Source organism: Rosa rugosa, chromosome 6 (assembly GCF_958449725.1).
Source record: "Rosa rugosa chromosome 6, drRosRugo1.1, whole genome shotgun sequence".
NCBI classification, from domain to species: domain Eukaryota; kingdom Viridiplantae; phylum Streptophyta; class Magnoliopsida; order Rosales; family Rosaceae; genus Rosa; species Rosa rugosa.
The window spans coordinates 44,977,040-44,993,226 of NC_084825.1; the positions used below are offsets into that span (position 1 = coordinate 44,977,040).

General features: G+C 38.7%; 2 protein-coding genes and 1 non-coding gene across 4 annotated transcripts; 2 read left to right on the forward strand and 1 right to left on the reverse strand.

Annotated features, from left to right (window-relative positions):
• Positions 1-9,444: 9,444 nt before the first annotated feature.
• Positions 9,445-10,246, reverse strand: LOC133718332 (uncharacterized). Its single transcript, XM_062145155.1, has 2 exons — positions 10,031-10,246; positions 9,445-9,896 (listed from the first exon to the last, which is right to left on the reverse strand). The coding sequence occupies exons 1-2, from the start codon at positions 10,106-10,108 to the stop codon at positions 9,807-9,809; spliced, it is 168 nt and encodes a 55-aa protein (XP_062001139.1). The 5' UTR covers positions 10,109-10,246; the 3' UTR covers positions 9,445-9,806.
• Positions 10,247-10,333: 87 nt separating this feature from the next.
• LOC133718331 (pentatricopeptide repeat-containing protein At2g39620) lies at positions 10,334-14,591 on the forward strand. 2 transcript variants are annotated; one of them, XM_062145154.1, is made up of 3 exons: positions 10,334-13,151; positions 13,250-13,365; positions 13,517-14,591. In XM_062145154.1, the coding sequence occupies exon 1, from the start codon at positions 10,345-10,347 to the stop codon at positions 12,991-12,993; it is 2,649 nt and encodes an 882-aa protein (XP_062001138.1). In that variant the 5' UTR covers positions 10,334-10,344; the 3' UTR covers positions 12,994-13,151; positions 13,250-13,365; positions 13,517-14,591. The 2 variants fall into 2 exon arrangements, with proteins under 2 accessions (XP_062001138.1, XP_062001137.1); XM_062145153.1 differs by having other exon boundaries at positions 10,334-13,365.
• Positions 14,592-14,775: 184 nt separating this feature from the next.
• On the forward strand, positions 14,776-14,847 carry TRNAC-GCA (transfer RNA cysteine (anticodon GCA)). The gene has a single exon. It is a non-coding gene; the product is annotated as a tRNA-Cys (tRNA).
• Positions 14,848-16,187: the final 1,340 nt, after the last annotated feature.

The window sequence follows — 16,187 nt, forward strand, 5'->3', positions numbered from 1 at the left end:
GTCTTTTCTAATCTATATTATATTTAAGAGAAGAGATTTTGTTAACCAAAATGAGTGTGAAAAGACAATAAAAATCTTAGACCTTATTTTATATAGCTTTTAGTAACTTAGTGGTAGCATGGTAAATAGAAAAATAAAAAATTATACGAAAAAGAAAATAATTTTTTTTCTTCAGACAATTAACTAACCATGTCTGCAATAACCACCCATAACTCAGGTGACCTCCCACTCTCTTTCATCTAAAATAACTTCTATTTTTTTTCTCAGTATAATAAATACAAAAATGTTCACCTAATCAATTATTGACTCAGAAAATAATGCTCAACCACCCTTAGATGTAAATCTAATGGCAGAGATAATTATTATTAAATTGAGGTGTTTTGTTTTTCACCATTTGATGTAAATCTAAAAGTTGTTGATAATAAATAATAAAAGTTTTACACATGCAGAGCACGGCTTTTGCTCATATACTCAAAAATAGGTAAGTTATATAAGTGTCTCAATATCTAAATTCTAAACATGCATGGTTAGATTCCTTAACGTACCTAACTAATAGCTCAATAGTTAGCTCAATAGCTACTTAGCTAGTATTATATGTACGATCGCGATCACACGGAAACTTCCAAATAAGTTAGAAACCGTGTTAATTTACCAAGAATTGGACAAGATAGTGCCGCTCTTATTAAGTTTGCTGACTCCTTTGCCTAATTGCCTTGATCCATAAATTATCAACATAGGTAAGACAGTCCTAAAGGTTGTTTACCTGAGCTTATTTGATGTCTTGATGACTTGACTAATAAGATTGTCCCTTTGCCAAAAAAATAAAAATAATAATAAGATTATCAGATATATAATTATATTGATATGAATGATAATTAAGTACATTTGACTTGGCCTTCTTAATGTCATCATCATGCAGCCATCACTACTAACCTCATTATCGATCATCTCCTCCATCATTGTTGTCGATCATTATTTATAGTTGCCCTACGTCTTGTCCCATAAAGCAAAGAGCCACTTCGCCATCTGTCACAAATAAACTAATTCACGTATAGAGCACGTTAAATATATAATTCATCGGTCTATTTTTGTTTTTTTTGTAATTTGTTGAGTTTAATTAATTTGGCTTTATTAGAGTATGAACATTCTGTATAAGAGATTTGTTGCAATAACTCAGGATTCAAGAAAGACTCCAAATACTAGGATTCGACAACTCTAATTCATTTATATATTGGTGTGAACTTGATCTGGTCTAGGATCAAATATATGTGTGTATATTTATGTGTCATGTGGGCGTATAGATAATTTAAATTTTCTAAAAAATAGGGTAATCGGTGACATATGTATCATGTATGATTATGAAATTTAACTCATACGAAGTCAGCTAAGACTACAAGTAATTGATTTGAATTTGTAACCTCCAAACTATATCTTAATTTCAAATTTTCAATACAACCGATCTTATTCTTTGTTCCCACATCGTTTTCCATTCGAAATTTCTATTTGAATTTAGCATACTTAATGTCTCAATTAACTATCTAAGCTTAAACATCATCCCAACACTAATCGAGTGAAGTTCAAAGTCTGCATGTTCATTAATATAATTCCAATAATTTGAATGGAGAGGGTTCGAGAGAGATTTTTGAGCATTAATAATAGTGTCGAAAAATTCCCGGAAAGTCATATTCATATATTTATCATTCACGCTCCTCTTAATTGACAGTGTCTCAACTTCTAGCTAGTGTGGAAACTTGACTAGGATAGTATTGACTAGTGATACCGAAATGCTAGACTTAGACTGGCACCAATTTTCCAGTTTCGTCATACTCAAGAGTTGGAACAACACAAGGTGGGACTTGGGACCTGAGGTCCATCCAGCAGTTTGAAAACTAATAGAACTTACTGAGATATTGATCTTAAGAATAATTATGGTTTTTGTCGGCTCGATCTATAGTTGTAGTTAAATTGCAATTTTAATTTAGTGCGTTCATGTATTCGAGTATGGTTTCTCATCACAATTTTGGCACTAAGGTGAAATAGATGATTTTGAAGCGAGAAACAGAGGCTAGGGATGATAAATCCGACCATTAAAATGAAATTCTTTTACTGTTAAATTAATGAAGATGACCCAGAATGGTAAAGACTTTCTAACATATGGATCACAATTGCAGAACTCGATCAAAACAGTTTACATTTTACAAACTGGCAATTTAAGGAATAAACTGTAAAACACGAGAGACTATATCAACGCGCGCGTGATATAATTTTACTCAAATTTTTAAGCACAACAATTTCAACATCAAAGTTGTTGTTTTAGGGGGATAAACTCAAAAAGGATGCTATATATACGTGGCAATGAGTGTAAATGCTGGTTTATTAATTAGTGGATGCCCAGCTAGGGTTTTGGACCAAAGTCCAACTATATGTCAATTTGTGTGTACCATATATTGAAAAGTACGATTCAATAACAACCCCCACACAATCTAGCTAGCTTGTAGCTTACTCCATATATAATCCAAAATTAATGGGACGAAGCAATGCATAATCAGTGAGCACCGGCCAACGGAAACAGGTCCTTGTATAAAGATAACAGCAGCTAGTCACCTATGAAACAACTAATTACTATAGTTAATTGACTTGATTTATTAACTACTTTCTGTCATCACTATTACCATCTGCATGCACTAAATGATCTCATTGTTGATCTCTGATTGCCTGTCCATGTTAAGAAACCCCTAAACCAATAAGTATAATTAATTGGTTACTAATTTTTAAGGATTAAATTTTGTTTTGTCCCTGTACTTTGCCTTCAACATCATTTCAGTTCCTGACATTTCAATTTAATCCATAAAGTCTCTGGCCTCTCAATTTCACTCTAATAGATCCGCTCCGTTCAATTGCTCCATTAACTGGTTGACGTACGTGGTACAAATTTAGACACCAACTCAGCTCGGTGGATGGTAAAATGTCAAGAATACCCCTGACTTCCCCCTTTAATTTTTTTTATTTTTTATTCTTCTCTATTTTCTTCTTGCTGCAACCTTTTCTTCCTCACCTCATTGAAAAAAAAAACATCTTCTTCCTCACACCGAATCTCCCAAAATCCAAATCCCGACCGTCCTTCCCCTCCACCATCGCCACCCAATCGCTCTGTTTTTCCAATCCCAAAATCGACGACCATAACGTGCATGCCCTCCGGCACGCCGACACCAGTCACAGATTGGTTAATCTTGACCGGAACGAAGAAGTGGTTCAATGACTAGAAGGGATTCAGCTAGTGAGAGAGAGATAGCTAGTGAAAATCGGTGCCGGTGCCGGGTCGGGGCGAGTGACTCGGCGAGGAGTGGCGGCTCATCAGAGTCCCGGACTGGAAATGGAATAAGTTGCTGCGTTGGGCGCAGCCTGATCTGAATTGGGTGAGTCTTTTGATTCGAATTGAAGGGTGTCTTGGAAGGAGGTGAGGGACATGATTTGTGCTCCAGGTCTTCGGGTTGGGAGGCGGAGGACCCCGAAAGGATCACACATGGAGCTTCGCGCAAGGAGTGTAGGCCTTGGCGTCCCAGGATTTCTACGGCTCTCACATGGAGCTTCGTGCTAAGGATCACACTTCTTCTCCTCCTCCTCGCTGCTGTTGCCACCGCCTGTTTCACTCTCCTTGTTGAAAAGGTCTCATCTTTCTCTTCTGGGTTCCTCAATTCATATATGATTTCCTTGTGCCTTGTTTGATTTTTTTGTTATGTATTGTTAATTGGCTTATTGGGTAGGTGAATTTAGCTCCCTTGATCATCGCTGATAATTTCGAATTTGTTGTAGTTTTGTTGCAATTGGGGGCTTATGATATTGGTGGATTACATGTTTCTGGGCTTTGAACCATAATGGAATGTGTATAATAAGAGCAGCGATTTGGGGGAATAACCTAATGTTGATGAATTGGGAGCTTGGATTATGCTTTTGAGCTTAACTACAATGTTGGGGGATTAGAAATGAGGAGTTGAGGGGCAGTGGCTTGGATAAGTGGGTCTGGGGATGGTTGTGGTGGAGAGTAGGTGGTGGGATTGGGTGTTGTAATAGGTGGAGTAGGAGGTGGTGCAGCAGCAAGTGGTGGTGGTGAGAAGGTGGTTTTGGTGGTGGTGACCTTGAAACTGCTCTCGGCGAGTCCTTGAATATCAAAGAAGTTGGAGAAGAGTCATTGAATGACAAATCCGAGGAGGTTTTTGGATGGTAAGCTTGGTGGTGGTGGTGGATAGATCGGTGGTGGTTATGGTGGTAGTGGCGGTGGATTTTGGTGTGAAGAAAAGAAAAAAAAAAAGAATAAAAGAAATTAAAAAGAAAAAAGGAGAAAGAACAGGGTTATATTAGACACTTCACAACTATCGAGCTGAGTTGGCGCGGAAGGAACTACCACGTCAGCGACTTAACAAAATATTTGGACAGAGATTTAATTGAATGGACCAATTAGGGAAATTGAGAGTTTATGGAGTTTTCGGATGAAATTAGAATATTAGGGACTGAAACGATTTTGGAGGCAAAGTACAGGGACTTAGAGATGGCAATGGGGCGGGTTGGGGGTGGGGATCACAATACCATCCCCATCCCCGAGGTCATTCTTCACCCCCATCCCCGCCCCAATCCCAATAAAAATATATTGGGGATTCCCCGTCCCCATCCCCACTGGGGACTAAGCCTCCAAACCCGCCCCAAATCTACAATAAGAATTTAATAAATAAAATAATTTTTTTCTCATATTGCTTTTTTAAAAATCAAAATCTACAGAAAAAAATTAAATAGATAAAGACCTGATTGTTTGAACGCGCCCCACGCGCGGAAAAAAGAGAAAAAACCTCGAGTGTGCGGTTCTCTCCCGGCCGAACGCGGACGGCGTTTCGCCGCTGTGTTCTGGCCCGGGAGGGGATTCCGATGGTGAGTAGGAGCGGACCTTCATGGCAGAGGTGCGGTCCAGGGAAGGGGGGGAGACCTCCGATCTCGGGTGGGGACGACAGATCTAGATCTGGCCTTCCCGATTTGCTGTCGACGGTGGCGGTGGGTTCTGGCGGCTCCGTTTCGGCGGTCTGGGAGGTGGCAGTGCTGTGTTCCAGGGCTGGCGGCGGTGGCTCGATTTCGGAGTGGGCTGATTGGCCTCGATCTCCTCTTCTGGGATCGGGGAGGATGGCTGCCATGGTGCAGCGCTGGGATGGAGCTTTCCGTCTGCGTGTTGTGGCGGTTCTTGGGCATCTGGGATCTGTACGACGGCGGAGATCTCGTTCTCATGGCGGTGTTCAGCCCGGTGATGGCTTAGCTCGTTTTTGGATCTGGTTTCTGACGTTTTTCAGGTTGTTGGGTGTTCTGCGTTGGGTCGCGGTGGTGAGGCGGCACAGGGATGCCACGCGGCGGCGGTGTGGACGTTGGCTGCAGGCGTGGTGGGCTGCTGGATTGGGTTCTTGGGTGAGATGGTGGTTGGGCCGGGTTTTTGCTTTTGGGCCTTGCTGGTGGTTTTTCATTTCCAGTTGTTTTATTTCCTGTTGGTTGTTTATGGTTGTTGCTTTGTTGAAAATAAGTCCCTACAGTAGTGGTGTAGGGCAAGTCGGGCTTGGTGCCTGTTTTTGCACTCTATGTGCCTTGTCTGCTCTGGGTAGGTGGCGAGTTCCTTGCATTCGCAAATGGTCGCAACCTCCCAGAGACAGCAAAATGTCTGCTCTAGGCAGGCGGCGAGTTCCTTGCGTGGTCAAATGATCGCTGCCGCCTAGTGGTAGGGTGAAACTTAGTGTCACTGGATGTTTTGTCCGGTGGCAACATGATGGGAAAGCTGCTCATATGGATATTATGCTTAGCTGTAATCGAGTTGCAGATCTAGTTATCTTTCCGTCGTGTCACCGCTGTGTGACCTATGTCAAAGCAAATAGAGTCGCCATCAGAGCGCTCTTTGCTAGTTGGTGCTTAGTTGAATACAGTTATTCAGTAGAGACTCATGATAGTATGTCAGGATGTTCTCTAGATGCGCATTGTAATCAGGGGTTTTGGTTCTTTGTCCCCCCCTTGTATTCGACAGTTTCTTTAATGAAGGCTTGAGGGCAGCCGCACCACCCTTTATTCAAAAAAAAAAAAAAAAATCAAAATCTACAACAAATAAAATTAAAACATGATTAAATTCATAAATCATAATTCAGTGAGTGCAAAAGTCAAAACACCATTAAAGTACAAGTGTAACCATTAAAGTAAAGTAGTAAATGTATATATTTGTTATTTATATTATAAAAAATAAATTAATATATTTATATAAATTAAATATATGTATATATTATTGGGGCGGGTTTGGGGATGGGGATCACAATACCATCCCCGCCCCATCCCCAATCTTAGATAGTGGGGATTGGGGATCCCCATCCCCATTCCCCATTTGTCCCCGAATTCTCCCCCCATTAGGGGTGGGTATCTAATGGAGCTCCGCCCCGCTGGGGATTTTTGCCATCCCTACAGGGACTAAACATAATTTAATCCAATTTTTAACAATAAGAATTGGGAAATAATTAGTTGCTAGCTGGTTAATTTCTGGATAGTGGCATAAACAAGGTTAGAATACTATTTAGTTAGGTGCCATTTAACATCTACACAGCTTGAATTGTTATACATAATTTTTTTTTAATGAATTTTCTTATTTTCCAACTTCAGAAAATCATCAAGAAAAATTTAGTCGAGATTTTTGAGTTATGTTAGTTCCAAAAGTGCTTAAAAATCATGATTTGAGTGTTTTAAAAAAATTTTGTGTCAAAAATACAAACATGCGATTTTGACCCTAAAAATGTGTGTTATAGTCCATAGTTTTTGATGAAAAAATAATGTGAAAACACGTTCTTTTTTCTACTCTCAAACAGAAAGAGAGGACATAAGTTACAACGATGGATAATATAAACCATAAAATAAAGACCCAGACTATAATCTAACTATCTAAGAGCCCCCTTTGGTCGATCGACCCCCTGTATAAACAATAATGAGTTTGCTATATATGTGCTCGCCACATGACTTTGTGTATTTATATTCTTCTGCTAATAATTTCCCAGAAACATGTATATGATCGAGCAAGTAGTAGTACTCTAACATGGGTTTGGATAGTATATACATACCATACATGCATATTCTAGTTGTCAGCTACAAGGAAAGTATATCTATGACTACATGCATGGTATAAGATTAATATCAACTGGACATTACTTGCCGACTGATCTAACTTAATTATTACTGAAGCTAGCATTCACACCAGAACCCTAATGCAGCTGGCACAACTAGTACTTCAAAATAGCTAGACTCATTCGTTTCCAGTGTGAATAATGCTGTTTCTGGTAGCTGAACAATTGGTGCAACTGTATTTTGATCTAGGTCCGACTTTACCTAACAAGATTATGAATCAGGACCTTTTATGTATGTCAGTTTCTTTAACTGGTTTTTGCTGCCTGGTCAAGCTATAGTTAGCTGCTCCAACTTTCCAAGTTGACTTCCTCATCATTATTAGAACAGTAGTAACTAACTAACCCAGTTGGGATTTGAGAATTTGAATCTGGTAAGCAGTCTCCAAATTGAATTGAATATGCTATCTCAGTTGTATGTGAACCTTGAGCATATTTTTCTTGTTTGTTTATAGTGCAAGCAAAGCGCCGCCGCCTCCGATCTGGTTAGTTTATGACTTTATGATTATGCGAGCGCTGACGGTAGAGAAAGGGAGTCGGTTTCAAGATGAGACAAGAAATAAGAATAATGTGCTTCAAGATTAGACCAACGACATGGTGTGGGATTCTAGATGCACCACACTCATATTACAACTTCCTTGAAATTCATGTGTTGAAAGATAAAGGATTAAAGGATTAGAGAAATATCACTAGATGACAAGATATAAGGCTTCAACTCACACTGAATTAAAGTTAAATTATTATGGTTTTGTTGATATTTGGCAATTCAGATTTGGATTCTCAAAGAGAAATTTTACGAGAACAATATGATTAGTATATTGTGCGATATATTAACAAATTGATATTCATTTCCAGATTAACTAGCTATTAGTAAAGTGATATTTTTTTACCTACAATATCAATTGAGGTTCTAAGTTTTAAGAGGAGATGAGCGAAGTGTATCATGCGGCCTCGCATAAGAGTAGTTTCCATGATTCTTTTTTTATCTTTTGTTTTAATTTTGATTAGGGTCGACAAAAGGTCAATTTATATACAATAATCTGATTGTAGCGGGTATAGTTCGAAGGTATGTGATTGGTTCTATAACCCCTTATATATTTAAAGGGTCTGTCGGTTTGATCATGTGGATTGCTATAGCGGTATTAGCATATGAATTCAAGGAACTTTCATTTCCAGAGACGAGAGGTGATGCAAAATGAGTTTTTTTTTTTTTTTTTTCAAGTTGCAATTGACATTAAAGATAGAAAATTTGAATTGACTTTGTATGCAAGGTAAATACTCATTACCAACTAGCTACTCCATTATTGGTTAAAATAAAAATAAAAAACCGAGGGTAACCTTGAGCTGTGGCTGTCTAAGAGGAGCTACTCCATTATTGGTTAAAAAAGGGTTTAGATGCTTCTTCAGAATTGATTTTAAGTGAAACGAATTCGAAATAACAGAGACACGCGCAAGAGAACAAAATATGATTGTCATCCCTAGACTTTGTATCTTTGAATTTCATTACGAACTTGCAGAGTTGGAGAGTGGGGAGAGATGGTCCTCCATCCTTCTTATAGACTGGATACCATGGAAGATGTACTAACAGATCTTTCTGGTACTGGAGCACAAAGTATACAGGGGCTAGTCTAAAACTGCAACTATGCATAACAGAACAAAGACTTTTGGGGAGAAGAAAGGAAACCAAACGCCGGCAACTTAACAACAGGAGAATTCTACCCATACACTCTTCTATCTAGACCACATAAGGGGTACAAACAAACATAAATCCTGTCTTTGAAAGGAGTACTGGATGACAATGACAAATGCAAATGTGAAACAAGTTAAACACATGGATTGGTTTATTTTGGTTACTCAATTAGGTTTATATCCCAACAGTTCTTCATGACTCAGCACAAGACGAAATCATATAGCACCAAATGGTCTAACATAGTTAGTTAGTTACACAATCTTAACTTACATGAGCAAAGATTACAGAAATGATATACAGAGCTCCGAACATAGTGATAGGAAATTGGAGATCAACATGAAAGAATGAGAGCAAGACACCAACATGAGTCAAATTTCATACACCCCCATTCTGCACACAACTCAAAGTTCAAACCGACAAATTTCATTAGAGTTACCACATGATTCAGACATCAAGGCATTAAGCGCACGCAGTATCAAGAAAGTCTTATATTCTGATTCAAAGTACCATTATTTTCCCATCCAACTTTTTCTATACCATTGCTAAGAATTCTACATTTGCACAATCAGGCAGAGGTAGAAGTAGACAGTTACATGAATTGCTTCAATAAAATTCAAAATAGTGCCAAGCAGTAACACTAAAGTACACAAATACTATCACTATAGTAACAGAATCCGTGATCAGTTTTGCAAAAGTTGCAGCAGGCACAATTTTCCTGTCAATATGCAGCTTTGTTTCCCTTTATAGTTTATACACCCACAACTTTTATTTCTACATCACAGTGGATACCTCCACAAACTAAAACTTCACAACTAAAATCAGACTACTCCCTCCCAATTACACAATGCAACTCAGAAACCAATCACACAGATTGAAAAGAACAGAACTTGGGAATTGTTTACATACAATTCTGATGGTAATGGCTCAAAGCTTAGAAGCTAATTATCAGCATCATTGGTATTGGCTTCACTGAGATCCCCAAACTTCTCCTTGAAGGAGTCTTGTCTCTGCAGCCACATCATGTGCCCCTGAAACTCACAAAAGCTCCCAACTTTACTTCCACCACCCAATTGATAAGTACCAGAATTACATTACAACCCAAAAATCTCAGTGCTTGTGTGTGAGTTGTAAGAGAAAGAGAGATGTATAAGAAGAGCTATACCTGAAGAGCAGCAGCCCATCCAATCAGGAATGATGCAATCCAGAATTTCTTGTCTTTCAAAAGCTTCCTGGCCTCCATTTCCCAAAAACCCTTAAACCCTAATCCCAAATTCAATCAGAATCAGTTCCAATTCCAGAGACTGAAACCTTGAAAAGGGTGAAGCTTTTTGGGCCTATTGGACCAGAATCAGACATGGGCCTTCAATAAAATTCATTATTTGTGGGCTCAAAACCCAAAAGACTTGAACTTTAAACCTCAAGAGTTCAAACCACCACCAAAGCAGAGCCATTTCAATTAAATTTGGCACCATAATCATGAAACAATTCCATGCAGCTACCAAGAATTATCAACACTATCTTGGCCTATTCTCTTCCTGCAAAGATTTGAAGTCCCTGCTTCAAATCCATGCCCAATTAATAGTCTCAGGTCTCCAACAACACTCTTCCACACTGACCCATCTCATAAATTTCTACTCTTCTTTCCAAAGATGTAATTTTGCGCGCTCAGTTTTCAATTCTGCGAGAAACCCAAGTGTTAGATTATGGAACTACATGATCAGAGCTCATACCAGAGCAAAAGAATTCAAACAAGCTCAAGAAATGTACCATTCTTTGTTAAGGCAAGGTCTAGAGCCAGACAAGTATACCTTTAACTTTGCCCTGAAGGCTTGCACTGCTGCATTGGATTTTGAAGAGGGTGTATTGGTGCACCGTGAAGTAGAGCGTAAGGGGTTAGAGTATGATGTGTTTATTGGGACCAGTCTGATTGATATGTATTGTAAAATGGGGGAGGTGAAATGTGCAGGAGAGGTGTTTGATAGAATGCCTGAGAAAGATGTTGTGGCATGTAATGCTTTGATTGCCGGGTTAGCGAAAAGCGAGGATCCTAATGAAGCAGTGGAGTTATTTAGGAGGATGCAATGTTGGGGGATGGGGGTGAATTTAGTGAGCTTGTTTAACTTGGTTCCAGCAGTGTCTAGATTGGGAGATATTGATTCTTGTAGGTGTATTCATGGGTATGTGGTTAGGAGGGAGTTGGGTTTAGAGGTTTCAAATGGGTTGGTTGATATGTATTGCAAGTGTGGAGATGTGGATGTTGCTCGCAGGGTTTTCGAGATGGTGCAGGGTGGTGATGATGATGGTGGTGTTTTGTGGGGGACAATGATGGCGGGGTACGCGAGTAATGGATGTTTTGTTGAGGTTTTGGAGTTGTTTGATTGCTTGAAAGGGGAGGGGAGTAGAATGAATAAGGTTTGTATCATGAGTGCACTTTTGGCTGCTACTGAGATGAGAGATTTGGAGAAAGGGAGGGAGATCCATCTTTGTGCTTTAGAAGTAGAAGTCGATTCTGATGTTTCGGTTGCTACTTCTATAATGACCATGTATGCAAAATGTGGAGAAATAGAGAAGGCAATGCAATTGTTTGAGAGACTTGGGGAAAGAGATTTAGTTGCTTGGTCTGCACTTATATCTGCTTGCGTCCAGTCTGGTTATCCTGAAGTGGCATTGTCTCTCTTTCGAGATAGGCAGAATGAAAATCTCAAACCATGTGGCATAACATGGGTCAGCGTCCTTGCAGCATGTGGGGAGCTTTCATATCTGAAATTTGGTAAGAGCATACATTGCTATGCTGTTAAGGCCGATATTGATTCTGATATTTCTACTGGGACAGCCCTAGTCTCCATGTATGCTAAATGTGGATTCTTTACTCCTGCCTTGATTATATTCAACAGAATGCCATCTAAGGATGTTGTGACGTGGAATGCACTTATAAATGCATATACCCAAATAGGTGATGTCTACCATGCTATTGATATGTTGGATGAGTTATGGTTGTCTGGAATAAAACCTGATGCAGGAACGATGGTGGGTATGGTCTCGGCTTGTAGCTTATTAAATGATCTAAATCATGGTACTTGTATTCATGGACGAATTATAAAGAATGGGTTTGAACATGATGCACCTTTGAAAAATGCTCTTATTGGCATGTATTGCAAATGTGGTGACATTTCGTCAGCTGAATTTCTATTTAATAGAACAAAATTAATGAAAGATGTGGTATCCTGGAATGTAATGATTGCAGGATACATGCAGGGTGGATATGCCAGGGAAGCTATATCTGTGTTTCACCAGATGAAATTAGAGAACTGTCAGCCTAATTTAGTCACATTTGTTAGCATCCTTCCTGCAGTGGCATATTTAGCAGCATTACGAGAGGGCATGGCTTTTCATGCCTGCATTATCCAGAATGGGTTTCTATCTAATACACTTGTGGAAAATAGTCTTATTGACATGTATGCTAAATGCGGACAGCTCGATCATTCAGAAAAATGCTTTGAAGAGATGGAACTCAAGGACAAAGTTTCATGGAACGCAATGCTTGCAGCGTATGCAATGCACGGACAAGGGGATCATGCTATTGCACTTTTATCGCTGATGCAAAAGAGCTGTATCCAACTTGATTCTGTGTCATTCATCAGTCTCTTGTCTGCCTGCAGACATGCGGGTTTGATAAAAGAAGGAAAGGAAGTTTTTCAGGTCATGTGTGAAAAGTACCATCTTGAACCAGAGTTGGAACATTATGCTTGCATGGTAGATCTTCTAGGCCGTGCTGGTTTCTTTGATGAAGCTTTAGATTTGATTAATACGATGCCCATGGAACCTGATGCCGGAGTCTGGGGAGCATTTTTAGGGGCATGCAGGATGCATTCAAATGCAAAGTTGGGAGAAGTTGCGTTGAGTCATCTTGTTAACCTTGAGCCTACAAATGCAACCAATTACATAGCTTTATCAGATATACATGCACATTCTGCTAGATGGGGGGATGCTTGCAAGACAAGATCAAAGATGAAGAGCTCTGGGTCGAAGAAAATGCCAGGATGTAGTTGGGTAGAGGTCCAAAACAGGGTTCATACGCTACAGGCGGGTGACTACAACTACCCCCAACTTGGAAAAGAGAGCTGAGAGCTGAATGCAAGTTAATCGGCGTATTCTATAGGTCATTACAGAGAGCAGTTGACAGAAGAATTTATCTTCTTATCTATGGTAACCCATATGGATCTCCTACTGGAGTCTGGCATTTTCCAGAAATAGCTTACGAGTCTGAGGGGACATTGTGGAAGGTGATGGCTGTTATATGATGCCATATATTCTCTTTTTCCTCTTCTCCTTCCACATAAATCACATTTGGCTTTGTTAAGATATATCCCATTATTTTCAGTCTGCAGGATCTACATAAGTCTGTCCCACACATATATTTTTTGGAAATACTCTTATGGGCCCTTTGCGATGGAGTTATCAGAGAATTTGACCTATTCTTACTCTCCATCTTTTAAGGTAGGCTTTTGGAATCATTTCTCTGTCTTACAATGGCTTGTGCATAGTGCTGATATACTTATATGCATACTGATGTTGCCTATGATTTCTATTATTAAATATTGAATATTGGTGACAGTTTAATCTGTTTTTTTTTTTTCCTTTCTTTCAGCAATTCCTTCTTAAGTCTCAAGTGAATGCGGTGAAGAAGTTAAAAAGTGGGAAGTGTGAGGATTCTGTTTGGGTGACCAAGGATGGATTGATGGAATGTTTTCCCGATCTTGAAGTTTCATTTTGTGAATGTGCCTAGCTTTTTCTACCATACTTTCATCAGATTGTGCATAAAGATATACCAGTGTGTCGTTTGTCATACAGAGGCTGAAAATCTCGTAAATGATCAATCAGGATTCAGGAGTCGGGCACTAATTTTTGGAACCCCACGTGACGAGCTAGGAGCTAAAAGTTTTGCTATTTACTTGCTGTAGTATGCTCCCATTTAAGCTTTTCAAGTCATCTTGAACCAGCAGATGAGTTGGAACATTATGCTTGTTTGATAGATAGATCTTGTCAACCCTGCTTGTTTATTCAGTGAAGCTTTAGCTATAATTAATTCAGCAGCGATGAAGCTTGATGCCGGAGTATAGGGGAGCGTTATCAGGGGAATACAGTGCATTGCAATGTGAAGTTGGGAGTAGTAGCGTTGAGTCATCTTGTTAAAGCTTTATCCTTCAAATGCTACTAATTACTCATCTTTATCAGGTATACACGCGCATTCTGCTGTGATGAATAGCCATGATCGAAAAAAAGGCCAGGATGTAGTTGGGTGAGGGTCCAAAGGAGGCTTCATACATTTCAGGCAGGTGACTACAACTAACCCCGACTTGGAGCTGAGAGCTAAGAGCATGTGAGTTTGCTCTGGAAAATTTTACAAAGATCGCCAGGACCTAAGAGAGCTGCACAATGCAGATTATCATACAATGTGTGTGGAACGAGTACTCGGGCGTAGTTGAAAGGAGGTCTGAAGCTTTGCAATGTTGCTGAAATTCCCAATTTCATTCAGGCAGATAAGTGGTTTTAGTCTAACTGAATGGCATAACAAAGATATTGATGATCGATAGAGGGGCATGATTTGGTGACTTGGCCCTTGTTAAGAATTCGGGTCAGTAAGAGAAGAAGTTGGAGAGGTACTAAAAACATGACTTCACAGTTTATTGAAAATCCGAATACACTCACATGATGTTGTCTTAGTCATTGGTGTCATTTCAAGGCTCTAAATTTTAAAATAATTATTTAATTAATATATTAAATATATTAATGTTCTATGGTCTACTCAAACATGAAAATATTAATTAATTTATAAAAGTAAAAAAAAACTTTGATATAATTTGTTATTCTGATATATTTATTAGTATTGATAGTGTTATCACTCATGGGTCCATAGCTCAGTGGTAGAGCATTTGACTGCAGATCAAGAGGTCACCGGTTCGAACCCGGTTGGGCCCTTTTTTTAATTTATGCATTGGATTTTTATTCCCCTTTCCAAAGAAATAACAAATAATGCATTTGATTTTTTTCATCCCCTTTCCATAGAAATAACAAACAAAGAAGTATCATATTGATTAAAATTTTTATGCATTTGATTTTTCCTTCCCCTCTCCATAGAAATAACAAACAAAAAAGTATAGGTCTCAAAAATCTGTTCATTTGACTTGACTCATCATATTGATTAAAATAATAACAGTGAATAAAGTAGTTGATACAAAATCCAACCTCTACACTGCAATTGACATTCTTGCAGGACTTAAGAAAAATTTGTGGTCTAATATTTAGCTATCAAATACCAGTAGTATTTTAGTGCTAGTAATTATAAGTATATGAAAGATTAGAATACGGTGTTGTATGTTGTAATCGACTCGATATAATTCGAGTTCAATCGACTCGATTATGGTAGCTCAGTTCATAGTTCATGTTTTGATTCAATTTAGCAAGACGTACATCGATCAAAGTTCAAAACAAATCCATAGAAATTCTTCGCACTCAAAATCTCTTGTCTAGGTTAGAGTGTTGGACCTAATCATACCTGCCACAGCGCCACCTCTTATGGAAAAGTTGCATTCCAAGTTTTAATTCCCTCAAGACTAATCAAATTAAAGCAACCTGCTGAATTCTCTTGAATCCTCCACATTACACAAGCTAAAAACAGTTTTTTTTACTTCATTTTATTTTTAAACTTAATAGTCAACATGCATCCATTTATAGGTACTCGGTCAATAAGGATGAGATCAAAAATGAAAATAATGGATTATATTATAGCTGGGGGATATATTTGTTTCTTTTAGAAGAATGAAGGCATGCATGAGTTGATCACATAATGCAGTATTAGTTAACAATTTTATGTTCTCACTCTAGCTAGACAGATTTACCCGCTACATTAATCTCACGCACCGATTAAAAAGTGTCGGACCAAATCATACTTGGACTTTCGAGATGACGAATTTCATTACAAATTTTCTGCACGTACCTTTCACAATAATGACCTTGACTTATTGAATTTAGCCATCAACAATATGACTTTGTCAATACAAGAGAAAACCAACTAGTATATAAAGGCCAGGAAACATTGAGGCTGGCTATTTTTATTCCCTCTTTATCTGTAATTACATGCACTTGTGAAAATACGTAGCTACAATTAGAGAATAGGAGCTAGCAGGGGGGACTTGTATTTGGTAAAATGGTTCAGAAGGCCTGCGTTGTTTCCATGATTCCCTTCATCGTATTGTTATTGTTCTCGTCCAACATAGTCCATGCTGAAGTTTTCGATATTCCAAAAACCAGCAGTTAGT

What these genes read in the sequence shown, in the direction of transcription:
- LOC133718332 (XM_062145155.1), bottom strand. Translation starts at nt 10,108, where the DNA reads ATGGAGGCCAGGAAGCTTTTGAAAGACAAGAAATTCTGGATTGCATCA. An exon ending in GATGGGCTGCTGCTCTTCAG is followed by an intron (nt 9,897 to 10,030) that starts GTATAGCTCTTC and finishes TGTGAGTTTCAG; the next exon opens with GGGCACATGATGTGGCTGCA.
- LOC133718331 (XM_062145153.1), top strand. Translation starts at nt 10,345, where the DNA reads ATGAAACAATTCCATGCAGCTACCAAGAATTATCAACACTATCTTGGC.